The sequence below is a fragment of the Lepidochelys kempii genome, chromosome 3 (assembly GCF_965140285.1).
Source record: "Lepidochelys kempii isolate rLepKem1 chromosome 3, rLepKem1.hap1, whole genome shotgun sequence".
NCBI classification, from domain to species: domain Eukaryota; kingdom Metazoa; phylum Chordata; order Testudines; family Cheloniidae; genus Lepidochelys; species Lepidochelys kempii.
In genome coordinates, this window is record NC_136382.1 from 149,830,485 (window position 1) to 149,852,095 (window position 21,611).

The 21,611-nt window shown below is 56.7% G+C and overlaps 1 protein-coding gene across 6 annotated transcripts in view; it reads left to right on the forward strand.

Annotated features, from left to right (window-relative positions):
* Positions 1 to 21,125, forward strand: part of SLC29A1 (solute carrier family 29 member 1 (Augustine blood group)) — a 57,263-nt gene extending 36,138 nt beyond the window's left edge. For 3 of the 6 annotated variants that reach the window (XM_073338506.1, XM_073338507.1, XM_073338504.1), the window contains exons 2-13: positions 7,979 to 8,063; positions 10,623 to 10,704; positions 10,833 to 11,023; positions 11,296 to 11,435; positions 11,785 to 11,919; positions 12,367 to 12,464; positions 12,757 to 12,853; positions 13,139 to 13,230; positions 13,363 to 13,471; positions 13,932 to 14,017; positions 17,855 to 18,054; positions 19,914 to 21,125. In XM_073338506.1, coding sequence (XP_073194607.1) covers positions 8,035 to 8,063; positions 10,623 to 10,704; positions 10,833 to 11,023; positions 11,296 to 11,435; positions 11,785 to 11,919; positions 12,367 to 12,464; positions 12,757 to 12,853; positions 13,139 to 13,230; positions 13,363 to 13,471; positions 13,932 to 14,017; positions 17,855 to 18,054; positions 19,914 to 20,025 — 1,371 coding nt within the window. In that variant the 5' untranslated portion in view covers positions 7,979 to 8,034 and the 3' untranslated portion in view covers positions 20,026 to 21,125. Of the gene's footprint in view, positions 1 to 1,188; positions 1,697 to 2,702; positions 2,783 to 2,870; positions 7,368 to 7,978; positions 8,064 to 10,622; positions 10,705 to 10,832; positions 11,024 to 11,295; positions 11,436 to 11,784; positions 11,920 to 12,366; positions 12,465 to 12,756; positions 12,854 to 13,138; positions 13,231 to 13,362; positions 13,472 to 13,931; positions 14,018 to 17,854; positions 18,055 to 19,913 lie in introns of those variants that run through there. The other 3 variants (XM_073338503.2, XM_073338505.2, XM_073338508.2) reach the window with 3 other exon arrangements.
* The last annotated feature ends 486 nt before the right edge of the window (positions 21,126 to 21,611 follow it).

Genomic DNA, 21,611 nt, shown 5'->3' on the forward strand with positions numbered 1-21,611 from the left:
CTAGTTCTGGTGAACTTAGGATTTGGGTAGGAATGGGTCTTTGTGACACAGAGGCCAATTGGTACCATTGGGCAAAGGGCTCACTGTTCTTTACAAACAACTCCTGTCTCAGACCTGACAAACTCACTCCACCTCATACACCATTTTCTGGGTGTTTATCCATGAAGGGTAGCATATGATGTCTTTACTGAGTGCTTGTAACTTATTAATACTTATTATAACCATTGTGTGTATGTGTAATGTTTAAGGAATAATGTAACTATATTGAAAGCTGTACCTTATGGTCTTGGAGTAAAAATGAGTCCACAGGGAAGCATTAAGTCATCTTGGTGATGGCCCATTCAAGTGGAAGCGAACATTTCTTCCTCCCCCCCCCCCCCCCCGCGCTAACTGATTATGTCACATATTGCTCAATTTTCTACAATTGCAGCAACTGAGAACAGTGAATAGAAAACCATCAAAGACAAACTATAAACATTGAAACCACTTGGAGGTAAAAGGAAGGATACAACAGATAGGGTCACCCTGTCTGTGAATGAAAACAAAATTCTAATTCATTCTATCACAGCATGGAGAATGATCCTCTGCATCCCTTCACCGAGAAGACGTCTTGTTAAGCGAGCGTGTTTCATAAAAGATTGGATCCTGGTTCGTCTGAAGTCAGCCAACTTTGCAACAGACTGAACTTTAGGGGAAAACCTACTGTACTAGCTAGGAAGGCTGGTGGTATCAGGGAGCTAATACCTAGCTACCACAGGCAAGCTCTCTTGCTCTGGAGGCAGCAGGTGCCAAGTTCTGGGTACCCTGAGAACCATCACAGTAAGTTCTAGGGGAGAAAACTGGCCCAGGCAGGAAATCAGTTCAAATGTGTATAGATCTTTCCTTCAGCAGGCTAGCAGTTTGCACACCCCAGCCCTTAGACTCCCTGACTGAGTCTGGGGCAGAGCAGAGACAGCCTGTGTGTGGCTAACTCTGTGGAGATAGATAGCCAGAGTTCTGCTCTGGCCCTGGGGCACAGGTCCCTCCCTCCAACCTGTCTGTATCCGTACTGCGTTACACTCAAGTGGGAATGCACACAGATTTACTGCCTGTATAGAAACAGTGCCCACCCCCACCCCCTGTTCACTGGCGTCACCTCTGTTAAACACTCTCCTTCACATACACACAATGTTTCTCCGGTTGCTCCAGTGCAGCCACTGTTTGGGTGGAGCGTGGCAGCCTTTTATCAGTGCACAGTGACATGGCACAATTTTTTAAGCCATGAAGCAAGGCAGGAATTCAGTATCTGTTTGAAACAGCAAGGAGAGTGAGGGTGGCTGAATGGACTTGCTCAAGTTGAGATGAGGCCAGGGCACAGGACGTAACACCCTGCATCACCAGAAGTGCTTGGGAATCTCTAGTGGGCATAAGTAACCAGGATCCCTGTGTGACATCTCATCGGGGAGACAGGCCCTGTCCCACGTGCTTGGTATCCACACTGAGAGTAGCTTATCGCCACTCCTCTGACATAGTAGGTTGTCAGGGGAGAGTTCTTTGTGTTTTCTCAGAAAGAGGCCCGGGTCAGTTCTTGTATCTGCTTTTCCCCTCCCACATCAAGAGTGCTGGCCTCAGCTTGTGGGACTGCTCAGATACCAGCCGCAGGGCAGCCTGAAGGGTCTGGAGCGACCTGACTGACGGAGACCCACCTGCCCTCTTGGTAAATCTCTCTTTGTTGTCCACTGGGGCAAGGGGGATCCTCACCCCAAACCAGCCAGTTGTTCCCAGCTGCGGGATTTAAGGGTCTGCAGCTGGGTTTAGACAACAGGTCGGTTTCCATTCTGTCACATGTTGCGGAAGCAGGGGGGTTGGGAGATTGCTGCAGCTGAAGGGAGCCAGGAGCATGGGGGCTGAGTCCTCCTCCTGTTGTGAGAACACGGCATTGTTTGCGCTGTTATTTAAGCGGCTGTGTTTGTGGGAGTTTCCCTAATGATCTACTTTATATGCTAGTCTCTTAAGAACTGTTCCAAAATATGCGTAATTCTGGGGGAGCTGGGAGCATGCCCAGGGCACAGAGAGCATGAAGGAGCTATCGAGAGCACCTGGCTGGTAGGATGGGGGCATTTGGTAAGGGGTAGTAGGCAGGGATCCTAGAAGTTCAATCTGCAGGGAAACTTTACCCCAAACTCAATGGGCCAGCTCTCTCTCTTTTTCACGGAAAACTCTTTAGTCTGATGTAAACACCCAGAGTCTGATTGTGCTGTCAGTTACAGCAGGGTACATGTGAAGTCACTCCAGGCAGTAGTACTGGCTTTACACTGTACAACTCTGATCAGACTCTGAGCCTGAGGGCCACTTCTAGCAGAACTGTGTGGAATGGTCGGGAAGCAGGTGGGAGTGAATGCTCTGGGAAAGCTGTGTGACTGGCATGGATCTGGCATTGGATGTGGGGGTTTGAAAGGAGTTGTCTTATGCACTAAGCGGGGAGTGTGTGGTGGGAGAAGTAACTAACAGGTGGGTGTAAGATAAAGCAGCTCTTCAGTTTACTCTGTGCCCACCTATTAGCTGCTGCAACCAACCGAGCCCCTCAGCATGTGTGTTACACTCTTTCTCCACACTCACCTGGTGCCAGATCAGGGTCAGTAGCACAGCTTTACTCCAGGCACCCACTTGCAGCTGTTTGTGATCGTTTACACCCCATCGGTAACTAACCACTGTTATTGCAGCCCTGGATTCTCCCTGGAAGGTCTGTTTCTCCTCTCATGCCAGTGTAACTCAGGAGGGATTCCAGTGAGGTCCAGGCTGGGTGAGTCAAACTGGGTCAGAATGCCTGGGGAGCTGGCTATATTTGGCTCCTCAAGTAGCGTGGAGTGTGCTGACCGGGTACGTTAGCTCAGGTCCCGCACAGTGTCAGGAGCTGTGCTCATTAGCTTTGGAAGTGGCTGGTACAGTGGTCTGTAGCCTGTAACTCAAGGCATATCCCAGCTCTGAAACACTGCTGTGCCACTCCCCCGAGACTTCTGGGCAGCTGTGATAAGAAGGAGCCGGGTGCTAGGAAAGATAAAACACCTTGGTTTTATATTTCCCCAGGGAGTTCCCACGGGCTGCAGAGTTCCCACCTGAGGCTCTGCAAATGGGGTGGCTGAGAGGGGCTGGGCTCGGGTCACCCTTTCACTCCCAGAGTGCTGGGATTATGACTCCTCTTCAGGGCTGGCTGATTTCACACTCCCTGCCAAAGAAATGGGGGAGTGAAAATGGAGCAGGACAGGACAGAGTCATGGCTGTGGACAATGCTAGGAGCTGCTGCAGGGTCCCTGACTTGGAGGAAGGGGGTGAGTTCTGGAATGAGAGTCTTAGGGCTGTCAGCAGCTTTGCCGGGATGAGAGAGCAGGCATTACTGCCCCCATTAGAGACACCCGAGCAGGATGGGGGAGCCTGATGTCCAACTTCCTCTGAAGAGCTTAGTCTCTCTCTCTCAGTGGCCCCAGCATACAGAGCCCTGTAAAAATGGAGCAGAGACTCTAGGCACTGGCCCTTCAGAGACTGCCATGATCCTGCTGCCTCTTCCCAAGGAGGGGCAAAGCCTCGGTTTGGAAGCCTGTGGGAAGTGGCTGTGGGGTTCCCAGGTTTCTGGCTCAGGCGAGCAGTGAAAGAGGATGTCTGAAAACAGGACCCAGGAAGGAAGAGAGAGGATGACTGGAAACTGTGGCTGTTTCCTCATCAGCTCTTTGATGGTGACTGTTGAATCAAAGGGTTTGTCATCATTCTGGGAACAGTATGAGACACACCGTCTCCTGGATGCACACGTGCACAAATACAGCTCTCTGTGCACACAGCCTCTGCCTGGGGTGTAGAAATACAAGAGGCTAACTGTAAAAACCTGCGTTTACCAGGGACCTGACCCTCACCAGGCCAGACAGCTCCAAATTAGTGGGTCCACAGCCTCCTTAGTCATAGAGTTGAAGGCCAAACTGGGACCACCAGTTCATAATAGTCTGACCTCCTGTATATCTCAGACCAACAGCACCTCCCAGCACCCGCACACGAAACCCAACGACCGCAATGAGACCAAAGTATTACAGCCCTCAGGAGACTAGACTGTCATGTGCCACAGGCAGAGGATAGGAGGGACCAAGTTCCCCTGCAATGACAGGGAAATGATTAAGTGTGATATACCCAGATAATCCTGCAAGTGACCCACATGCTGCAGAAGAAGGCAAAAAAACCCAAACCCCAAGGGTTTCCCCGAATCTGACCTGGGGGGGAAATTCCTTCCTAACCCTACATATGGCGATCGGTTAGACCTCGAGCATGTGGGGCAAGTAGCTGAGAGAGAGTGCTTGGTGCCATCTCAGAGCTCCAACCCTCCCCGTGCAATGAACCATCTCTGGCCATGGCCATCCCTGATGCTTCAGAGGAAGGAGATTTAAAAAAAAAAAAAAAAACCTCCCAGAATATGTTGGCAGGGAGGGGGGAATCCCTTCCCGACCCCTTCAGGGTGGCCGGCTGGAACCCTGAAACAAAACCTTTTAGGAACATAAGGCAAACTGGAAGGGAGCCCCAAGGCTGCTGAGCCCTGACCTTTCGATCACAAGCAACCCCATCATACAATCGCACGCATACATTTGTCCAGCTCACTCTTAAAACTAGATCATGGTTTGCCCCTACAACTCCTATTGGGAGGTCCAGATCCTCATCTGTCTGAGGGTTAGAAACCTTCTAATTACCATCCTAAAGGTGTCCATAGTCAGTTGATGCCCATATGTTGTTGTGCCCAATTGCCCTTTAGTTTAAATAGCAGCCAGGTTAGGGTCCATATGGGAGCCAGGTGGGAGTGTGAAATCTGAGATATACCATAGTGCAGCATCAGTGAGATTTTTGCGTTCAATATACAATTGCCAAATATACACTCTATCCATATCAAAAGCGTCCATGGGCACTCCCCTAAGGACAGCATGAACTCAGATGGGAGTCCCTTCAAGTCAGCCGCTGCACTGGGACATCTGGAAAGACTTTTGACTCTCTGAAGAATATCTATAGATAAGGGCAGAAAAGGCATCTGGACCTGTCCTGTCCTGATCGTTTTATGGGAACAATGTCCTTGACAGCCATTTTTGGCGCATACCAGGGGTGAAAGTACTGACCATGGAAAGCTCATGGCATCCCATGTGGCCTGAAGCCCTGAAAGGGCCATGCAGTTTGTCAGAGGTAGCCCTGTAGCAGATTCACAAGAGGGAGCAGCAGCCTGGCTTATTACAAGGGCTCCCACATCCCTCCCCTGCAGGGAGATTTCATTTCTAAGCTCTGCAGAACTGTCACGAAGCTGTTATGCCATGACCTTGAAAAAAGTATTTCCTCTCCCTGATGTGCGGAGGATTTCATGATCCATGAAGGCTCATGTATCCTCTGAGAGGAAGAGTGCAGGCCCAGCAGCTGTCTCGCAGGCTTTCTTAGCCCAGCTGAGCTGGGCATTATCGCAGGATTGCTAGTGAAGGCTGGGCTACATACGCTGGTTGGTTGTAGGGCACTGTTATTGGGTTGCCCAAGGCGGCACAGGCTGGGTCACTCACACTGATTTGCTTGTGTTGAGCTGGCTGCATTACAGGTATTTGGGAGTAATGAGTGCTGGTCTGTGTGTGCTTGCAATAAGCCAGCACTCTGGAAAGAAATGGAGGCACTTAGCAAAATGAGAGCATGGGGTTAAGCAGCTATGGCACCTTCCTTTAGGAAGCCCGCTCACCCTTCCCAGAGTGACATGGGCTCACAGTCAGTAGGGAAACAGGAGTGAGTGGCCCCCTCGGGGCAGAGAGAGGGGCCTGGGAGAGGAGTGTGTGGGGACCCACCAGCTCAGAGCAGCAGAACTAAACCAGGTGTGACAGGGCCCTGTGACAGGTGGGCTTTCAGAGGCTGCTGCAAGCTGGCTCACTACAGCTGCACTGCTGGCAGGGAGAGCCGTCCCCATGCCGGCAAACTCCCCAGCTCCTGGGCCTTGCTGCCCTGCTCCATCGTTCCTCTGGGATCCTGAAGCTGGCAGCCTGTAGTACTGCTCACACGCTATCCCCTCCGCAAAATCCTCCATTTCCTCACTTCCCTTCCCTTGGCTCTGTGTGATGTGACCTGACGCCAGCTGACACCAACTCATCTGCTCCAACGCAGCCCCCATGACCAAGAGGGGCTTGGCACTCACTCCCGTGGGAGGCAAAACACAGTTCCACTGCCTTCAGACACGCCTTCCTGATCAATGGGCATGGGGCTGCCAGAGCCTCCGTTGGCTCTGTCATCCCCAGCTGTGTGCATGGGCTCGGCCTCTCCGTCAGCCCTTCTATCATGCAGGTGTGGTGGGGGAGCAGGGGTGTGTCTCACAGTCAGGGCGTTTATCAGGCGGCATATTGGGATCCAGGTTCTGGTCAGCCCCACTGGAACTCTCCCAACAGGAGGGATCCAGTTGCCCTGGGCCCCTTGTGCAGTGGCAGGATGAATCTGGCTAGGGAGCAGGATGTGCAGCAGGAATGCTTGCAGCTTTCTGCACGCTGACCTACGGGCAACTGGATGTCACGCTTCACAGTGTCAGCTGGCTGGGGAGAGGGTTGCACACCTGGCCAGGTGCATGATGAGGATTTTTTTTAAACGTTCCTTGTGCCATTAAGTACTGGGACCAGCAGCCAGTGCAGCAGGAGACGTAAGGGGGCATCAGATTAGATGGGCCCACTGATCTGATCCAGCTCAGCAAGGACAGAGGATGCTGGGCATATGGGCCCACTAGTCTCTTCTGGTGCAGCACCTTCCACCTTCATAGTGGTCTTCCCAAATTCCTTCCTGCACTCGCGTGTCCCCTGAGCTGAACTCCTCGCCTTGAATAGGCTTTCTCCCACCAGATGCAGTGGCTTTCCCGTTTGCTCTCTGTTATTTCTGGGCTCCCTTAGGCTGATGCTGGAGCCTTGAGGAGCAGTCCCAGCTGTGGCTGGGTGCTGGCTCTCTGGGAGGCAGCTCCTGGGGGGTAGCCATGGTAGGGGGAAGTGGGTGAGATGTACTAGGTAACTATGTCATGCCCCATAAGCGACAAAAGGGATCACACTTCTGCCCTGTCTAGGGGGTCATGTGATCTGCAGAGGGGAGTGAGCTAGACGGGGACCCCAGAGTATGCCCACTGCGTGTGAAGAGGAAGTGCCCAATGTAGTAACAGTTGAAACTGGCAAGGGCCAGGCTAGGGCTGCTGCTGATGATGGGGCAGCAAATCCTGCAGTCTCTGTGGGAGGAGGAGATTGGCCTACGCTCAGACCCTCCAGCTGGCCCTTGATCCATCCTCAGGGCTGAAGAGCCGTTGGTGTATAGGGATAAAGCAGGGCCGGGTCTCTGCAGAAAGCAGACATGGCTGGAGCAGGTGCCTAAAGGTTCGTTGTCACCTGGTACCAAAGAGGGGTTGGGAGGGGCCTCAGCCCTTGTGGAGGATTTGCTCCAGTGTACATGGCAGAGAAAAGGGGGTGGGAGATATGCACCAGCTTAAAGGAACCTAGAGCATGCCAGAGCCAGGCATTCCCCTTGTCTGGAGATGGGGTATTTGTCACTGCTGGACTGGCGACTCCACATAGCCTAGAATGGAGGAGCCAGGCCTCCTGGGTGGGACCTGCTGGGTATGTAACTGAAGGGGAACAGATATGCCTGGCTGATGCAGAGGGGACTGAGGAGCTGAGAAAAATGCCAGCTCAACTCACCCAGGGGAGAAAGGGGCAGTGTCAGGGCAGGGCTTCCCTGCAGGAGGAAGGGGCTTCAGGCCTCCGACCCCACTGCCCTGCATCCCAGCCTGTCCTGAGCAAGTCGTTTCGAAGAGCTCCAAGCAGCAGCTCTGCAAAGGGGAGGCAGATCTGTGCGGGTACTGTTCCCTTTCAGAGTGTTGCTGATCCCAGCTCACCCAGGATGCCCCCAGCACTAAAACCAGCACTGCGCCCCTTGCTCCCAGGATTCCAGCTCCCCACTAAGCTCTCTGTTTGGTTTGGATTTGCAGGACGCCAGCAGCACAGTGAGAGTGTTACCAAACCTCGCTGACCGCCACCAGGCACCATGATGACGAGCAGCGGTCCCTCAGACAGGTATGACCAGGCCTTAGTATGCGTGCACACACGTCCCCTGGAAACATCGCCTTCCGCGCTGGTCCCCTGACCAGCCCCTCCTGACAGAACCACAGCTGCAGCAATGTTTCCGGGACCCCCTCCCTGCAGCCTGGCAGGCTCACCAAGTGACAGGACTGCCATAAGAGCCCAAGGACCCTGGGATGAGCCCACAGGGGCCATGATCTTGACAAATCCAGTGTCCCTGAAACTTGGAGGTGGGGTGGTGGGGAGCTATTGCTGCCCAGAAACCCTACTCCCCTGCCTTCTGCCGTGGCCCTGGAGCAGAGGGCTGGGGGAGCAGCAGCCAGTGCTGTGCTATATGTCGTTCTAGGTGGAGCCCAGTCTGTAGCTCACGACGTGACTAAAGCAACAGGATCGGGTCTGTGGCGCTCTCCTCCCTTGGCAGCTCTCCTCTTGTCAGTTTTCCCATAACTCACGGGCTGCAAACATTCCGCACTGTGAGGAGAAGACAAATGCTAAGAGACTTGGCCCCCTCCCATATCTGCCAGCTGCCAGCACGTATCTGGCCGCCATGGGCCTGTGAGCAGCCAACACCCTTGCTTGCTCCCTCCCTCTTTCATAACAGCTTGGAAATCCCCTTTGGGTCACAGGGCAGCTGAACCCTTGCACTCTTACTTAATGTCAGTGGGAGGCTGGGCTGCTCCCAGCACTTGCGGGGGCTCCACACAACCTGTCCTGGGCCAAGCAGACACCCTTCTCCCCACTGTCCCTTCCGCAGAGAGCTGCCCCTCTCCTACAAGTGGGATCCATTCTCCTGCCTTAGCATCAATGCCATATGGAGTGTCAGATATAGCTCCCCCCCGGTTACACCTTGTTGGGGGCACCCAGTCTCTTCTCTTTGGGAAGGCATACACAGTGGGTAAGGAAGTGGGAGCCCCTGGTGTTCACAGCTAACAACCCACCTGGCCTTATTTCTCCGAACTCCAACATATCCAACTTCCCATTAGGGGATTCTGGGTCCAACAGGCAGATGCTGTACTAAGCAGCACTATGATTAGAGCTGCCACTAAGGGGCAGTCAGGACTCCGCGTGCCCATTCGACTGCATTAAGGCCTAGGTGGACAAAAGCAGCTATAGGCTTTGAGTGTCCCATGTTGGACATGTAGGGCCTGATTCTCAGAGGGGCTGAGCACTCGCTGGCCCAGGTGAAGCCAGTGGGAGCTGCGGGGTGTTCAGCACCTCTGTAAAAACAGGCACAATGGCACAGTGCCCCACTGAATGGAGAACCCTCTGCAAAGACTTGGGTGTCCTGGCAGCTAATCAGCTGACCATGAGCTCTCAGTGCTACACTGTGGTCAAAAGGGCTAAAGTGATCCTGGGCTGTATAAACAGGGGAATCGCAAGTAGGAGTGGAGAGGTTATTTTACGGTTGTATTTGGCACTGGGATGACTGCTGCTGGCACACTCTGTGTCCATTTCTGGTGTCCACAGATGGTTCAAGAAGGAGGTTGATAAATTGGGGAGAGGTTCAGAGAAGAACCACAAGAATGATTTAAAAAGTTAGAAAACAGGCCTTATAGTGGTAGACTCAAGGTGCTCAATCTATTTCGCTTAACAAAGAGAAGGTTCGGGGTCACTTGATTCCAGTCTATAAGTATCTATATGGGGAACAAATAGTTGTTAGTCAGCTCTTCATTCTAGCAGAGAAAGGTACAGCACGATCCGATGGCTGGAAGTCAAAGCAAGGCAAATTCAGACTGGAAATAAGACAGAGTTTTACCAGGGAGGGTAATTAACCACTGGAACAATTTACCAAGGATCATGGTGGATTCTCCAACAATGGCAGTGTTTAAACCAAGGCTGGATGTTTTTCTAAAGGATATGCTCTGGGAATTATTCTGGGGCCATTCTCTGGCCCGTATTATATGGGGCGATAGACTAGATGGTCACAATGGTCCTTCTGTCCTGGGAATCTCTGAATCTGGGAACTGGCCGGTGACATTAGTGCTTGTAAGAGTGCTGCAGAATTCAGCAGGGGTGCCCCAAAGGCTAGTGTCTGTCTGTGTTGTGTTGTGTGAGGGAGCTTGAGCAGCACCAGCCTGCACTGTCCTGAGGAATGTAATTAATGTCTGCTTAAGGGAGCCTAGGGTTGGAACAGTCAGGTGCTGCAGGTCAGGAGTGATAGGGATAGGAAGAGCTGTGTGTGGGGAGCCCAGGGCTGGGATAGCCAGGGGCTGCAGGTCAGGGGTGCGGGGCACTGGCAGAGCTGTGTGTGGGGAGCCCAGGGCTGGGATAGCAGGGGGGCTGCAGGTCAGGGGTGAGGGGCATTGGCAGAGCTGTGAGAGTGGCAGGTAGCCCAGGCCCCTGCCTTCTCCAAGAAAATCTCTCCTCTGCCCTCCCTTTATGAACACTGAACCTGAGCTATTTCATGATTCAGTGCCTCCTTCCCCTCTCCCCTCTTCTGGGCCAGGGATGGTCAGGAGATGGGGGCAATATCCACACATCCTCCTACCGCCTGACCTGTCCCAGCAGCAGCCTGCTCAGAGACCCCTCTGACTCTGCCCATCTCTCGCACAGGTATAAAGCTGTCTGGCTGATATTCTTCACACTCGGCCTGGGGACGCTGCTGCCATGGAATTTCTTCATGACAGCCACCAGGGTAAGGAGTGTGTGGTGCGTGTGGTCCATGCTCATGTTGGTCTGGGAGCTGGTATGCGCCAGGAGGGAAGTGCGTGTGGCATGGGTGTGTCGGAGGCAAGCGCGTTCATTTCGCTCTCTCCCTTTCAGTATTTCACCAACCGCCTTGGGGAACCCCAGAACATTTCCTCCCTGGAGCCCCTCGCTGGGCTGAACAGCACGGACAAGGGCCAGGAGCCTCCCCCCACCCACCTGCAGGCCAGGTTCAACAATTTCATGACGCTCTGTGCCATGCTACCCCTGCTCATCTTCACCTGCCTCAACTCCTTCCTCCACCAGAGGTAAGTCTGGGCCCCTGCCCTGGCCCGGTCCCTCATCTCCATCCCCTCTGGCCAAGCAGAGAACTCAGCCTCCCTCCGGGTCCCCTCCATCCTCCCAGAGCCCAGCTGGACCAATCCCCACTCGACACCGGCACGAGACCCACCAAACGCCTGGCTTTTGTGACCCAATTCCCCTTTAAGGCAGGCCTGCCGAGGTGGGTGCCTCTCGCAGCCCCCCATGGCCCTGTTGGCGGGGGCTCTTCTCACTGTGGGGCTCTCTTGCCGCCCTGCAGGGTCCCCCAGAAAGTCCGTATCCTGGGCAGCCTGATTGCCATCCTGCTGGTCTTCATGATGACAGCTGCCTTGGTAAAGATCCCCCTGGAGCCCCTCCCCTTCTTCGTCATCACCATGGTCAAGATCATCCTCATCAATTGTGAGTGGGGGGCCTTGGGCAATCCTTGATGCTACTGGGGTCGGGGAAGCTGGCCCCAGAGGGGTGGAAAGAGGCACTGGCCCTATTCAACCGCTCCCTTCGCTGTTACCCCAGGCAGTGCCAACCCACTCTGCTGCTACAGGGTCTCGCATCTGGGTCTGATCTCCTGGCACTGAAATGCATGGCTACTCCTCCCCCAGCAGGAGGCGCCATAGGGACTTGGGCAGGGGCACTGACCGCGATGTAGTGCAGATCCCCTGTTTGTCTCACAGCAAGGGTGGGAGAAGGGCACTGTTATGTGTCACCCCTATTTGCCGATCCTCATTATTACCTGTCTTTGTCCTTGCAGCCTTTGGTGCCATCCTCCAGGGCAGCCTCTTTGGATTGGCAGGGCTGCTGCCTGTCAGCTACACCGCCCCTATCATGAGCGGGCAGGGCATGGCAGGGACCTTCGCAGCTCTGGCCATGATCTGCGCTATCGCCAGTGAGTAACTCCCATGAAGCCCTGTCTACAGCCCTACAGCCACCCACCTTTCAGTGGGATCTGCTGCAAAACACAGCCAGTGCCCAGGAGCTGCAGGAGGGCCTGATCGGTGCAGAGGGTGTGCAGATTGCCCGTCCCCTCGATGCCCCCCCTACACACACACAGTTCAGAGCCAGCTGCCAGGGCACCTCTAGGAAAGGGCACACTTGGGGGTCACTCTGGAAGGGGCACTAAAATCCAATTATTGGGTAGGTGATCATGCAGGGGGCAGCTTGGGGGGTCTCCACAGGCTTCTGCAAACATCCTGTCCTAGGAGAGGGGTGTCCTTCTGGCAGAGCTGGCGTGGAGGGGAGAGGCAGGGCGTGTCTCTTCCCCTATTGTTGCCTTCCCCAGCAACCCCCTCTGCCCTTCCCTCACCTCCGGCCTCTCTCCTCTCCGTGCTCCCAGGCGGCTCATTGCTGGAAGACAGCGCATTCGGCTACTTCATCACAGCCTGCGTGGTGATCCTGCTGGCCATCGGCTCCTACATCCTGCTGCCCCGCCTGGTAAGGACTTGCCCTTCTCAGGGAGGCGAAGGGTGTGGACCTACCCCGGCAGGGGACCTACCCCAGCAGGGGACCACCCATCCGGCAGAGGAGAGTGGGGGTGCTGTGCTCTAGAGGAGCCGTAGTGCAAGGGGAAGCCAGCCTCATTCCCGTGCCTGCAGGCTTCCCCCGTGACACTCCAGTCCTGGCCGCAGACAGCCCCCATCCCTGGGGGCAGAGAGTTTCTCCTCCTGCCCCTCTCCCCCCCCACCCCCCTTCCCACACACAAACTTTCTGGGTGGTCTCTCTGCAGGACTTCTTCCGTTACCACCTGATGAAGGACAAGACCGAGTATCGGGTCCATGAGGGGCATGCTGAGCTGGAGACTAGAATCGACCTGATCAAGAAAGGTGGGGCATGCCGGGGGAGTAGCCTGAACCAGGGGAGAGGGGAATATTGACAGGTAGGCTGGAGGGAGAGCTGGGGACTGGAGCTGGACCTGGGGAGGCTTCTAGTTCTGGGGAAGCCTGTAGCCCCTCTGCATGTGGCCCACCCCAGAATCCCAGGGGATGGGGAAGGCGCAGGCATGATCAGTGCTGATTCTGGGACTGGGCTCAAGCGTGGAGCTACTGGCTGCACCTGGGGTCACCCACCACCTTAGGGCCTCCCCTCACCCTTCCTGTCTCTCCCTACAGGCGAGCCCAATGGGGTGGAACAGAGGTACCCGAACAACACAGCCCCCCAAGTTTCCAGCCAGAAGCCCTCCGTCTTCAGCATCTTTAAGAAGGTATGTGAGTCGGTGATACCCCCTACCCCTCATGCCTGGGCCACGTCTCTCACCCAGAGTGGGAGACCCCCCAGAGCTGGTCTGTCCCTACATATTTGGGTAACGGGTCCTGGCTCTGTTTTCGCCCCTCAGATCTGGGTCATGGCTCTGTCTGTCTGCTTTGTCTTTACTGTCACCATTGGGGTCTTCCCGGCAGTCACCGCCGAGGTGAAGTCCACGATCGCAGGAAGCAGCAAGTGGGGTGAGTGACAGCAGGCTTCCCTTCGTTCATTGCTAGGGAGACTAGGGACAGGGCAGGCTAGAAGGGAGTGGCCCCCAGGGGCAGAGCTGGAAGAAAGTGGGGCTCGGGTGGGGAAGGAGCTACAGGGGAGAGGCCCCAGTGACATCTGATGGCAACCTGAGAGCTGGATAGGCCTGCTGTGTCCTCTGACAGACTGGGCGCCAGGTTTCTCTCCTAGGCTTGGGCAGGATCTGTGGGCAACGGTGTGGGCTGGGCCCAGACCCTGTCCTGGCTGCTGAGCTGCAGGGAGAGGCGTGTTGGAGGGAGAGGGAGGGTGCGAGCCTGTACCCCTGGGAGGGGCTGTGTTGTTGGGTAGGGCCTGATCCCCCTGTCCCCTTGCACGGTGGGGGGCACCTCATGCAGAAGACAGGACACCCCACCCCTTCCTATCACCTGTCACTGACCCTTCCTCTCTCTCCAGAGATGTACTTCATCCCTGTCTCCTGTTTCCTGATGTTTAATATCTTCGACTGGCTGGGACGGAGCCTCACAGCTGTCTGCTTGTGGGTAAGTGTGGGGCGGAGGGGGCACGGGCCTGGCAGCTGGGCCCTGACCCTTTAGGAGCACAGTCAGCCAATCAGAGTTCACCTCTCAGGGCTGCCCTGTGTCCTGACAGCCCAGCTGCCCATGCAGGACACAAGGAAGTGGGTGCTGGCAAGTTAGCACACGGGGCTCTGCATTGAATTCTGATCCTGGCTCTGGGAGCTGAGCAAGGACTGTTGGGTTAGAGCAGGGTGCTGGGAGTCAGGACTCCTAGTTTCTGTCCCTGGCTCTGATTGCCTCATTGCATGCCCGTGTGTGAGTCATTTCCCTGCGCCCTACCTCAATTTCTCCACCTGTACAGTAGGTGACCCTCAGCTGCTGACCCCTACCTCCCCGTGGGCTGGGGCTCAAGTACAATTGTGTGTACATGCTAGGAAAGGGCAAGGGGTGACTATCATGGAGCTGTAGGGAGCCCGTCCCCCTGGAATCCTGTCCTGCCTCTTTTGGCTGGAGAAGCTAAAGGCACTGTGAATTCGGGGTGTTTTCCCAGCTGAGTCTGACACGTTTGCTTAAGGGTCTATAATTAACTCCCCAGGAAGTGGATGTAACAAGCACTCCAGAGAGAACTAGCAAGCAAGGGGATGGTGCCCTGAGGGACACCAGCAGCTGCGGGCAGCAAAGTACAGCAGAGAGAGAAGTGGTGAGCCCAGAGAAAAGCAAGATGCAGGATGCCAAGGGCATAGAAGGGACCCATAGGTGGTACTGGTAGGAAGCCATCAGCTGCCTTGTGAAGAGTGCAGAGGGCAGCAGCTACTTGGGAGAAAGGAGCCCAGGGAGCAACAACAGATGGGCTGCTCTGGGAATGCGTGTGACAGGGAAGGAGGTGTGGGGATGGCAGCCGGCAAATATCTCCAGTTGCTGGACATGAGACGCTAGCTGGGGCTCTGAGTTACTACAGAGAATTCTTTCCCAAGTGTCTGGCTGGTGGGTCCCACCTGCATGCTCAGGGTCTAACTAAATCATCATCATTTGGGGTCGGGAAGGAATTTTCCCCCAGGTCAGATTGACAGAGACCATAACGGGGTTTCTCCTTTCTCTGCAGCATGGGGCCTGGGTCACTTGTGGGTTTGATCTAGAGTCAATGGTGGGTTCTCTTTAACTTGAAATCTTTAAATGAGGATGTCAGTAACTCAGCCAGCAGTTAGGGGTCTGTCACAGGAGTGGGTGGGTGAGGTTCTGTGGTTGGCGACGTGCAGGAGGTCAGACTGGATGATCACGATGGTCCTTTCTGGCCTTAAAGTCTATGAGTCTGGGAGCTAGGGCCGAGGGAAGAGCAGCTCACCGCCGGGGACAGGATGGTGCTGAGAAAACTCCGGCTGGGAAGGAGGGCGTGGGCCCAAGTGAAGTCAGAGAGATGGGTAGGCTGGAGGTCCGGGAAGGGAGCTGGTGTTGGGGAGGTCCGAGAGGGGATGTGGCGAATGGGCGTGGGGACGGGATCCTGTGAAGTTCCAGTTAGACATTCCCATGGTGCTGTTTTCCCGGCAGTGTGGCTTGGAGGCAATCATCTTCTCAATTGCAGCCTCCTTGTAAACAAACCCAGGCTGCAGCTACACAAACAGCTGGTCAGGGCAGAGGAGGAGCAGCAGGGGGCTGCACTGCTAGCAGGCAGTCTAGGGCTGGGCTCACAAAGGGCACCAAATGGGCTACAGTCCCCTCCATGGCAGCAGTGCCCAATGCTGCCCCTTCCCTGGCCCCCCTCTGTCTCTTTCTCTTGCCCCCTCAGGTCTGCCCCATATGGTGCCATTGACGCTCTGGAGTTCTATGGTGTCTGCTGTGGGGTCTGGCCCTGTCCCAATAACAGGGCTCAGAGGCCCTTCGTGTGGGCCTCCGAGACTGTGTCGGCTGGTCTGAGCCCTGTACCCACTCTGCCCTGGAATTGCCACCTGCCATCCTCCAGGCACGGCCAGCAGCAGGGAACTGAGAATGCAGGAGCGAGGCTAAACACCGCCCCCTGTAGCTAGCGTTCAGGGTGCTACCATGTCCAGGGAATGGGAGGTGTTTTGGAAACCGATCTGCATGAGTATGTGTCATGGACCCTGTACAGTTAACAGGGCTGCTGGGGGACTCTTTCTCTCTCACATTCCAGGTGGCCTAGAGTGGGTCAGGTTGTGGGTCCAGAGTTTTGCTCTGCAGTGACTATCCCTTGCGCCTGCTGCTGTGGGTGGGGAGGGGGCTGGGGTGTCTCTGGCTCTTCCTACCTCTTCCGCGCCCCATACAACACTTCCCCCATTACTGTTCAGGATGTTTGTTTGAATAAACTCTTGACAGCATGAGACAACGGGGAGCCTGTCCGGTCTGAGGCAGCCGGCCTGGCCGAGCTAGGACCCCCTGCTGCCAGGAGCTGCCTCTCCAAAACTCCCTCCCAGCAGTGGGGTCACGTTGTCTGGCTGCCCTCGCCCTTGGCCCTGAGCTGCCTCGCCAGGCCACATCCCTGCTGGCAGGAGGACCCAGCTGGAGATGGTTCCAAAACAGCTTTATGGAAATGGGGATGTGACTGCCTGTGGTTTGGCCTGGCTGATCTGCCGGAGGCCCTCCTTTCCCGGGGCGGGGCCACTCAGTCAACAGGATGCTGGTTTTGGCTGTACCCACAAACACTGGGACTGGCCCGCCCCTATCCCGCAGCAAACTCTTTGGGCTTGGCTGGCACAGCGGTGGGGCAGTCATGAGCACAATGTGCCCTGCAGGGTCTCAAGCTGAGGGGACAACAAAGGCTCATGTCAGATGTAGGCAGCCAATCCTGGCTCCAGGACGGTAGCATCCATTCATGGTGGCCCCATTGCAACCGCTCTGGAGAGGCCCAGGTGGAACTGAGAGGAGAGGCTGGGATGTCCCAGTGGCGTCGGGTCCAGGGGGCACGTTTTCACACCCTGCTGGAGAAAGACCAAGATGGGGGCTTCCACTCTGCGCACTCGGCTCTAAGCAAAGCTGGACCTGCCGAAGGGAAGGGACCGAACAGGGCAGGTTCCAGCTGGAACCAAAGTGCTCCCTGGGGAGGGCTCACACCTGCAGACACAGCAGGCAGGAGAAGGGAGACTGACCAGAAACTTGCCAAGCCAGGGCCAAGGGTCAGAGAGCGTGGGGCAGGGGAGCTCAGGGAGCTGGTGAAAGCCGGCCAGGAATACAGGCATTTCCCATGAACGGCCGTCCCCTCGGGAGAGGGCGGGGGACTGCGTGTGTGCAGGGCTTTCACAGCTGCCATCAGCCTGTTTTTCATCCGTTCGTTACTGGCTCTGCAGAACCCTGGCTCAGCATTCTGGCTCCTGCTGCCACCCAGCGCTCCAGCAGCACGAGTCAGCGGGCTGGAAAAGCCCCAGCCCAGTCCCAGGGAATGGACCTGAAGGGGTTGCAGGAGCCAGGGACTGCGTCCCAGGGACCTGCCTGCTGACCCCGCTGTTCTCCCTGGGGCCTAAGCCAGCAGCTGCAGTGCAGGAGCTCAGTAAGTCCAGTCCTCCCCAGCCACATTCGCATCAGATGGGGGCGCAGGATGTGCAAGGGGCACTGCAGGGCAGAGAGAGGGAGCCTGCGTCCCTCAGCAGCACCCCCTTCAGGTGGGTAGGCACAGCACTGAGCTGCCTCGGTTAGAAGGGGGGGGCCTAGAGTTGAGTGGGACAATGGGAAGCTCCTTCAGCAGCCTCCTTCCTATGCCTTACCTGTATGGATCCCCCTCTACCCTCACCTCTTGCCGTCAGATGCACCTTTAGTGCCCTGCAGGGTGCCATGGGGAGATGCCCCTCACCTGCCCAGTTCCCCAGTGTCCTGTGGCACACTACCCACTCATAGATCTGTGTCTCTCTCTCCCAGCCTGGGAAAGACAGCCGGCTCCTGCCCATCATGGTGGCTGCCCGTATGGTCTTCATCCCCCTCTTCATGCTATGCAACGTGCAACCCCGCAGCCACATGCCTGTTTTCTTCCACCACGACGCCTGGTACATCAGCTTCATCATCCTCTTCTCCATCTCCAACGGCTACCTGGCCAGCCTCTGCATGTGCTTCGGGCCCAAGTGAGTGTGACCTGTGGCTGGGGGAGGGGAGCCAAGCAACCTCTTACCACACACCAGCCCATGCTGCTGCACTGGGCACTGGGCAATTTTGCCCCAGGGACCCAGCCTGGGGGTTCCCCTATCTAACGGGTGCTTTTCCAGTTGCCTTGGTGCAGTGGGTTAGGATCACTCTCCCCATGTTACAGAGGGAGAAACGGGTGGTGGGGGGAGGATTTGCCCCGGGCCACCCAGGTGTCCTGGCTCCCAGTCCTGTGCTTCAGCCACGAGTCTTCTCCTTCCTCCCCAGCCAGGAGCTGAGCTCAGACTTGTGCCTCCTAAGAGAGGAGTGAAAGCGACAGGGGCCAGGGCCGATAGCTGGGGGGGGGACCTGCCCCCAGAGCTAGGCAGCCAAAGGCGACTGGCCCTGCAGAGCGTTCGGCCAGGGACACAGCCTCGGCCCCAGCGCAGGGAGCTGGGGTCGACCGGGCCCTGCAGTCTGTCAAGGCGAGGGGTATGCTGGCACCGGGAGCTGCAGGATGGCGCTGTGCCTGACACTTAGCAGCTGTGGTCTTTTTACGAGCCCATAACTCAGAGCTGGGCGCTCATCCCAGGGGGACGTGGGGATGGGGTTACTGCTGCAGAGAAGCCCCCCCGGGAAACAGTCAGCACCCTCCCTGCCCTTTGCTGCGACTGCCTCCTCGGCCCCCTTCCCTTCCAGAAGCAGGTGCCCTTCCGGCCCCCCTTTCCCTCTCCCCGTCACCAGCGTGAGTGATTATCAAGTGGCAGCCATGCCAGCGCTTCTCCCTGCTGCTGGCCGGCCTGGTTCCTAACCCCACCCCCTGCTCCGCATACAGCGCCAGCTCGACCCCTGGCTCAGCTTCAGCCCCGTGTGGCTGGGCGTGACACCCCGCCCCAGCCCCTGCATTCCTCCCACAGCCTGAAAAGAGCAGGTTTCTGGTTTGGGCACCACCCTTAGTGCAGACTTCTGCTCTGCCTGCCATGTTCCAGCACAGTCAGCAGAGGCAGCACGAGAGCACCACCGACGGGCGTGTCAGGCCTACACACACTCCGCCAGTGTTTTTCCAGTGCATAACAGCCGGGCAGTTCAATGAACTTGCTCACCAAGTGCATTCCCAGTGGCGTGAAGGGAACCTCCTGCCCTCCAACATGGGGGGCCCTTTGCAGGCTGCTCCCCCTCACATGCCATCCTGTCCCCTCCTTCCCTGCAGTGTCAGTACCACAATCCTGGGGGCCCTTGGAAACTGGACTAAACTGTTCTCTGTCAGGCACTTGAGGCTTCTTTCTGGCGGTAGAACAATGGGTCTCTAAAGCGGCCCTGGCCACAGGGCGGGGAGAAGACCCTGTGTGTGCCCCAGGATCCCCCCAGTCCCTTGCTCTGACCCACAAGCAGGGGTTGAAGCACAGATCTGGGAGTCGGGAGACCTGGGTTCTCAGCCCGACTCTGCCACAAGGGGTGGGGTGTCCAGCAGAAATATTTTAACTGCTCTGTGCCACACAGGTGGGGGGACCAGAGCTGGAAGAGCAGGAGGGGCGGGGCAGGAGCGAGGGCGCCGGCTGCGAGCGAGGGTGGGGGCAGCCCCCCTGCTCTAGTTCCCACATGTTCTGCTGAAGTGTGCATTGAGAAGCCCCTTGAGGTCCCTCCCAACCCTTCTGTTTGGGGTGGTGCAGGATTATTCCCCAAAGACAACTCCTAGTTCATTCCAGGTTCTCGTTCCCTTTCCCTTCAGCCCTGAGAATGGAGTGGGAGATGTTGGGGAGCTGCAGGGCACTGATTCCTACAGGAAGGCTTAGGACAGGAGTCACCAAGGGTTGGGGCTGGTGCACAGTGCTGCTGGGTTGACGCTTCTCTCCTCCCCCAGAAAGGTGCTCGCCCATGAAGCCGAGACAGCTGGAGCCATCATGGCCTTTTTCCTCTCACTGGGCCTGGCGCTGGGAGCCGTGTTCTCCTTCCTCTTCCGGACGGTGATCTAGCGGGGCGGCAGCATGGACAATGAGGCCATGCTTGGTTCAGCTTCTCATCCCCCAGCCAGCACATAGAGGCTACGGTGCCGTGGGGAACGTCTCCTGTGTACTGCTATGAACTCTCACTGCTTTAACAGACCTTACGCCCTCTGACCTGGGGAGCAACCTCCACCTGCCCTGAGGATGGCTTGGGGCTCCCATTGCTGGGCCACTTTGCCCTACCCCCAGCTTGTGTGATGGCTCTAGGACCTGTGTGCCCACCATACTGTGTGTGACCCCTGGATCCCTTGCACACACAGATCTCCCCCTGCCCCGTGTCGTGTGACTCCCTCCCCACACACAGATGCCAGGATCCTGCCTCAAATTCATATCACACCCGCCAAGTCTGGGGTCCTTAGCTCAAAAGAAAAAAGAGTGCCTGGGGCACTGCCCCCCTTGGGGGCTGCTTGTGACTGGCTCTCCCCATCCCGCCCTCCTCTCAAGGGGTCCCTGGAGCGTTCACCCTTGTCCAGTGTCTCTCCCCCTCCCCTAGCAAGGGAAACGCCCCATGCCTGGCTGAGTGAAAGGGAGTCCTGCAGACTGCACTCCATCCCGCTCCGCCCTATATACGTGTGTGACCCCCCATCTCTATGGCTGCTGAGCCTCTCAGACATTCATGGCTTTATTCCTCCCCCTCCCTCCTGGGAGCTAGGGAAGGGTCATGACCCCATACTCCAGCTGGGGAACTGGGGCAGGGCTGCAGATAGAGCCCAGGTGTCTTGAATGCCAGTCAGATGCCTTAATTACTGCACTGCCTTCCTCTCCTCCTGCCCTGGCCTTTCCCCTGCTCCTGCCCTCCCTCCAGGTGACACTGACCCCAGCTGCTTGCACTGCCCCAGACTTTGATCTTCCCCAGCAGGAGGCACTGGCGGAGTGGAGCAGGGATGCTGGCTGGGGGCGGGGCGCAGAGAGTGAGAAGGCTAGTGCAGGACAGCACTGCCATGAGCCACCCCATGCTCCGTGAGGCCTTGCCGGGCTGGGTGCCCCTTGGCGCGAGTGGGGGCCCGGCCCGTTTGTCTCTGTAAATGTAGCTGTACAGTTGCCTTTTTCTATACAAAGAGTGAACATGCCTCCTCATGTGTCTGCCACTGACTCCCACGCCGCCACTGGGGGAGGGGAGCGCGAGCACCATGCAGGCCTCAGCCACCCGCGTCGGCCCCAGCAGAGCCAGGCCCCCAGGGCTGAAGGGACTGGTGTGGAGACATCTTGGTGTCTCTCTCCTCAGCCCCTGCTCAGCTCACTCCCACTCTGGCTTCCCATTTCAGGGGGGGCTCCATGGACAGTGAGGGGGCAGGGGGTCCCAACCATAACCCCAGCGCATGGAGACATGGCCAGTGCTTTGAGTACTGAGAGCAGGCTGGGGGTCCAGGGCAGTACGGGCAGGCTGTGGGAGCAGAGGTCTGGGCTGGCACCAACAAGCTGGGGGTGCTGGGATCTCATGCTCTGAGAGGTGGTGTGGGGTGCGGGTGCTAAGCTATTCTGAGAATCAAATCCATTCTGCAAAACTTGCCCTGGCAGGTGCATTGGCTGAGCTGTTGTGCCCCCTAGTGACCACA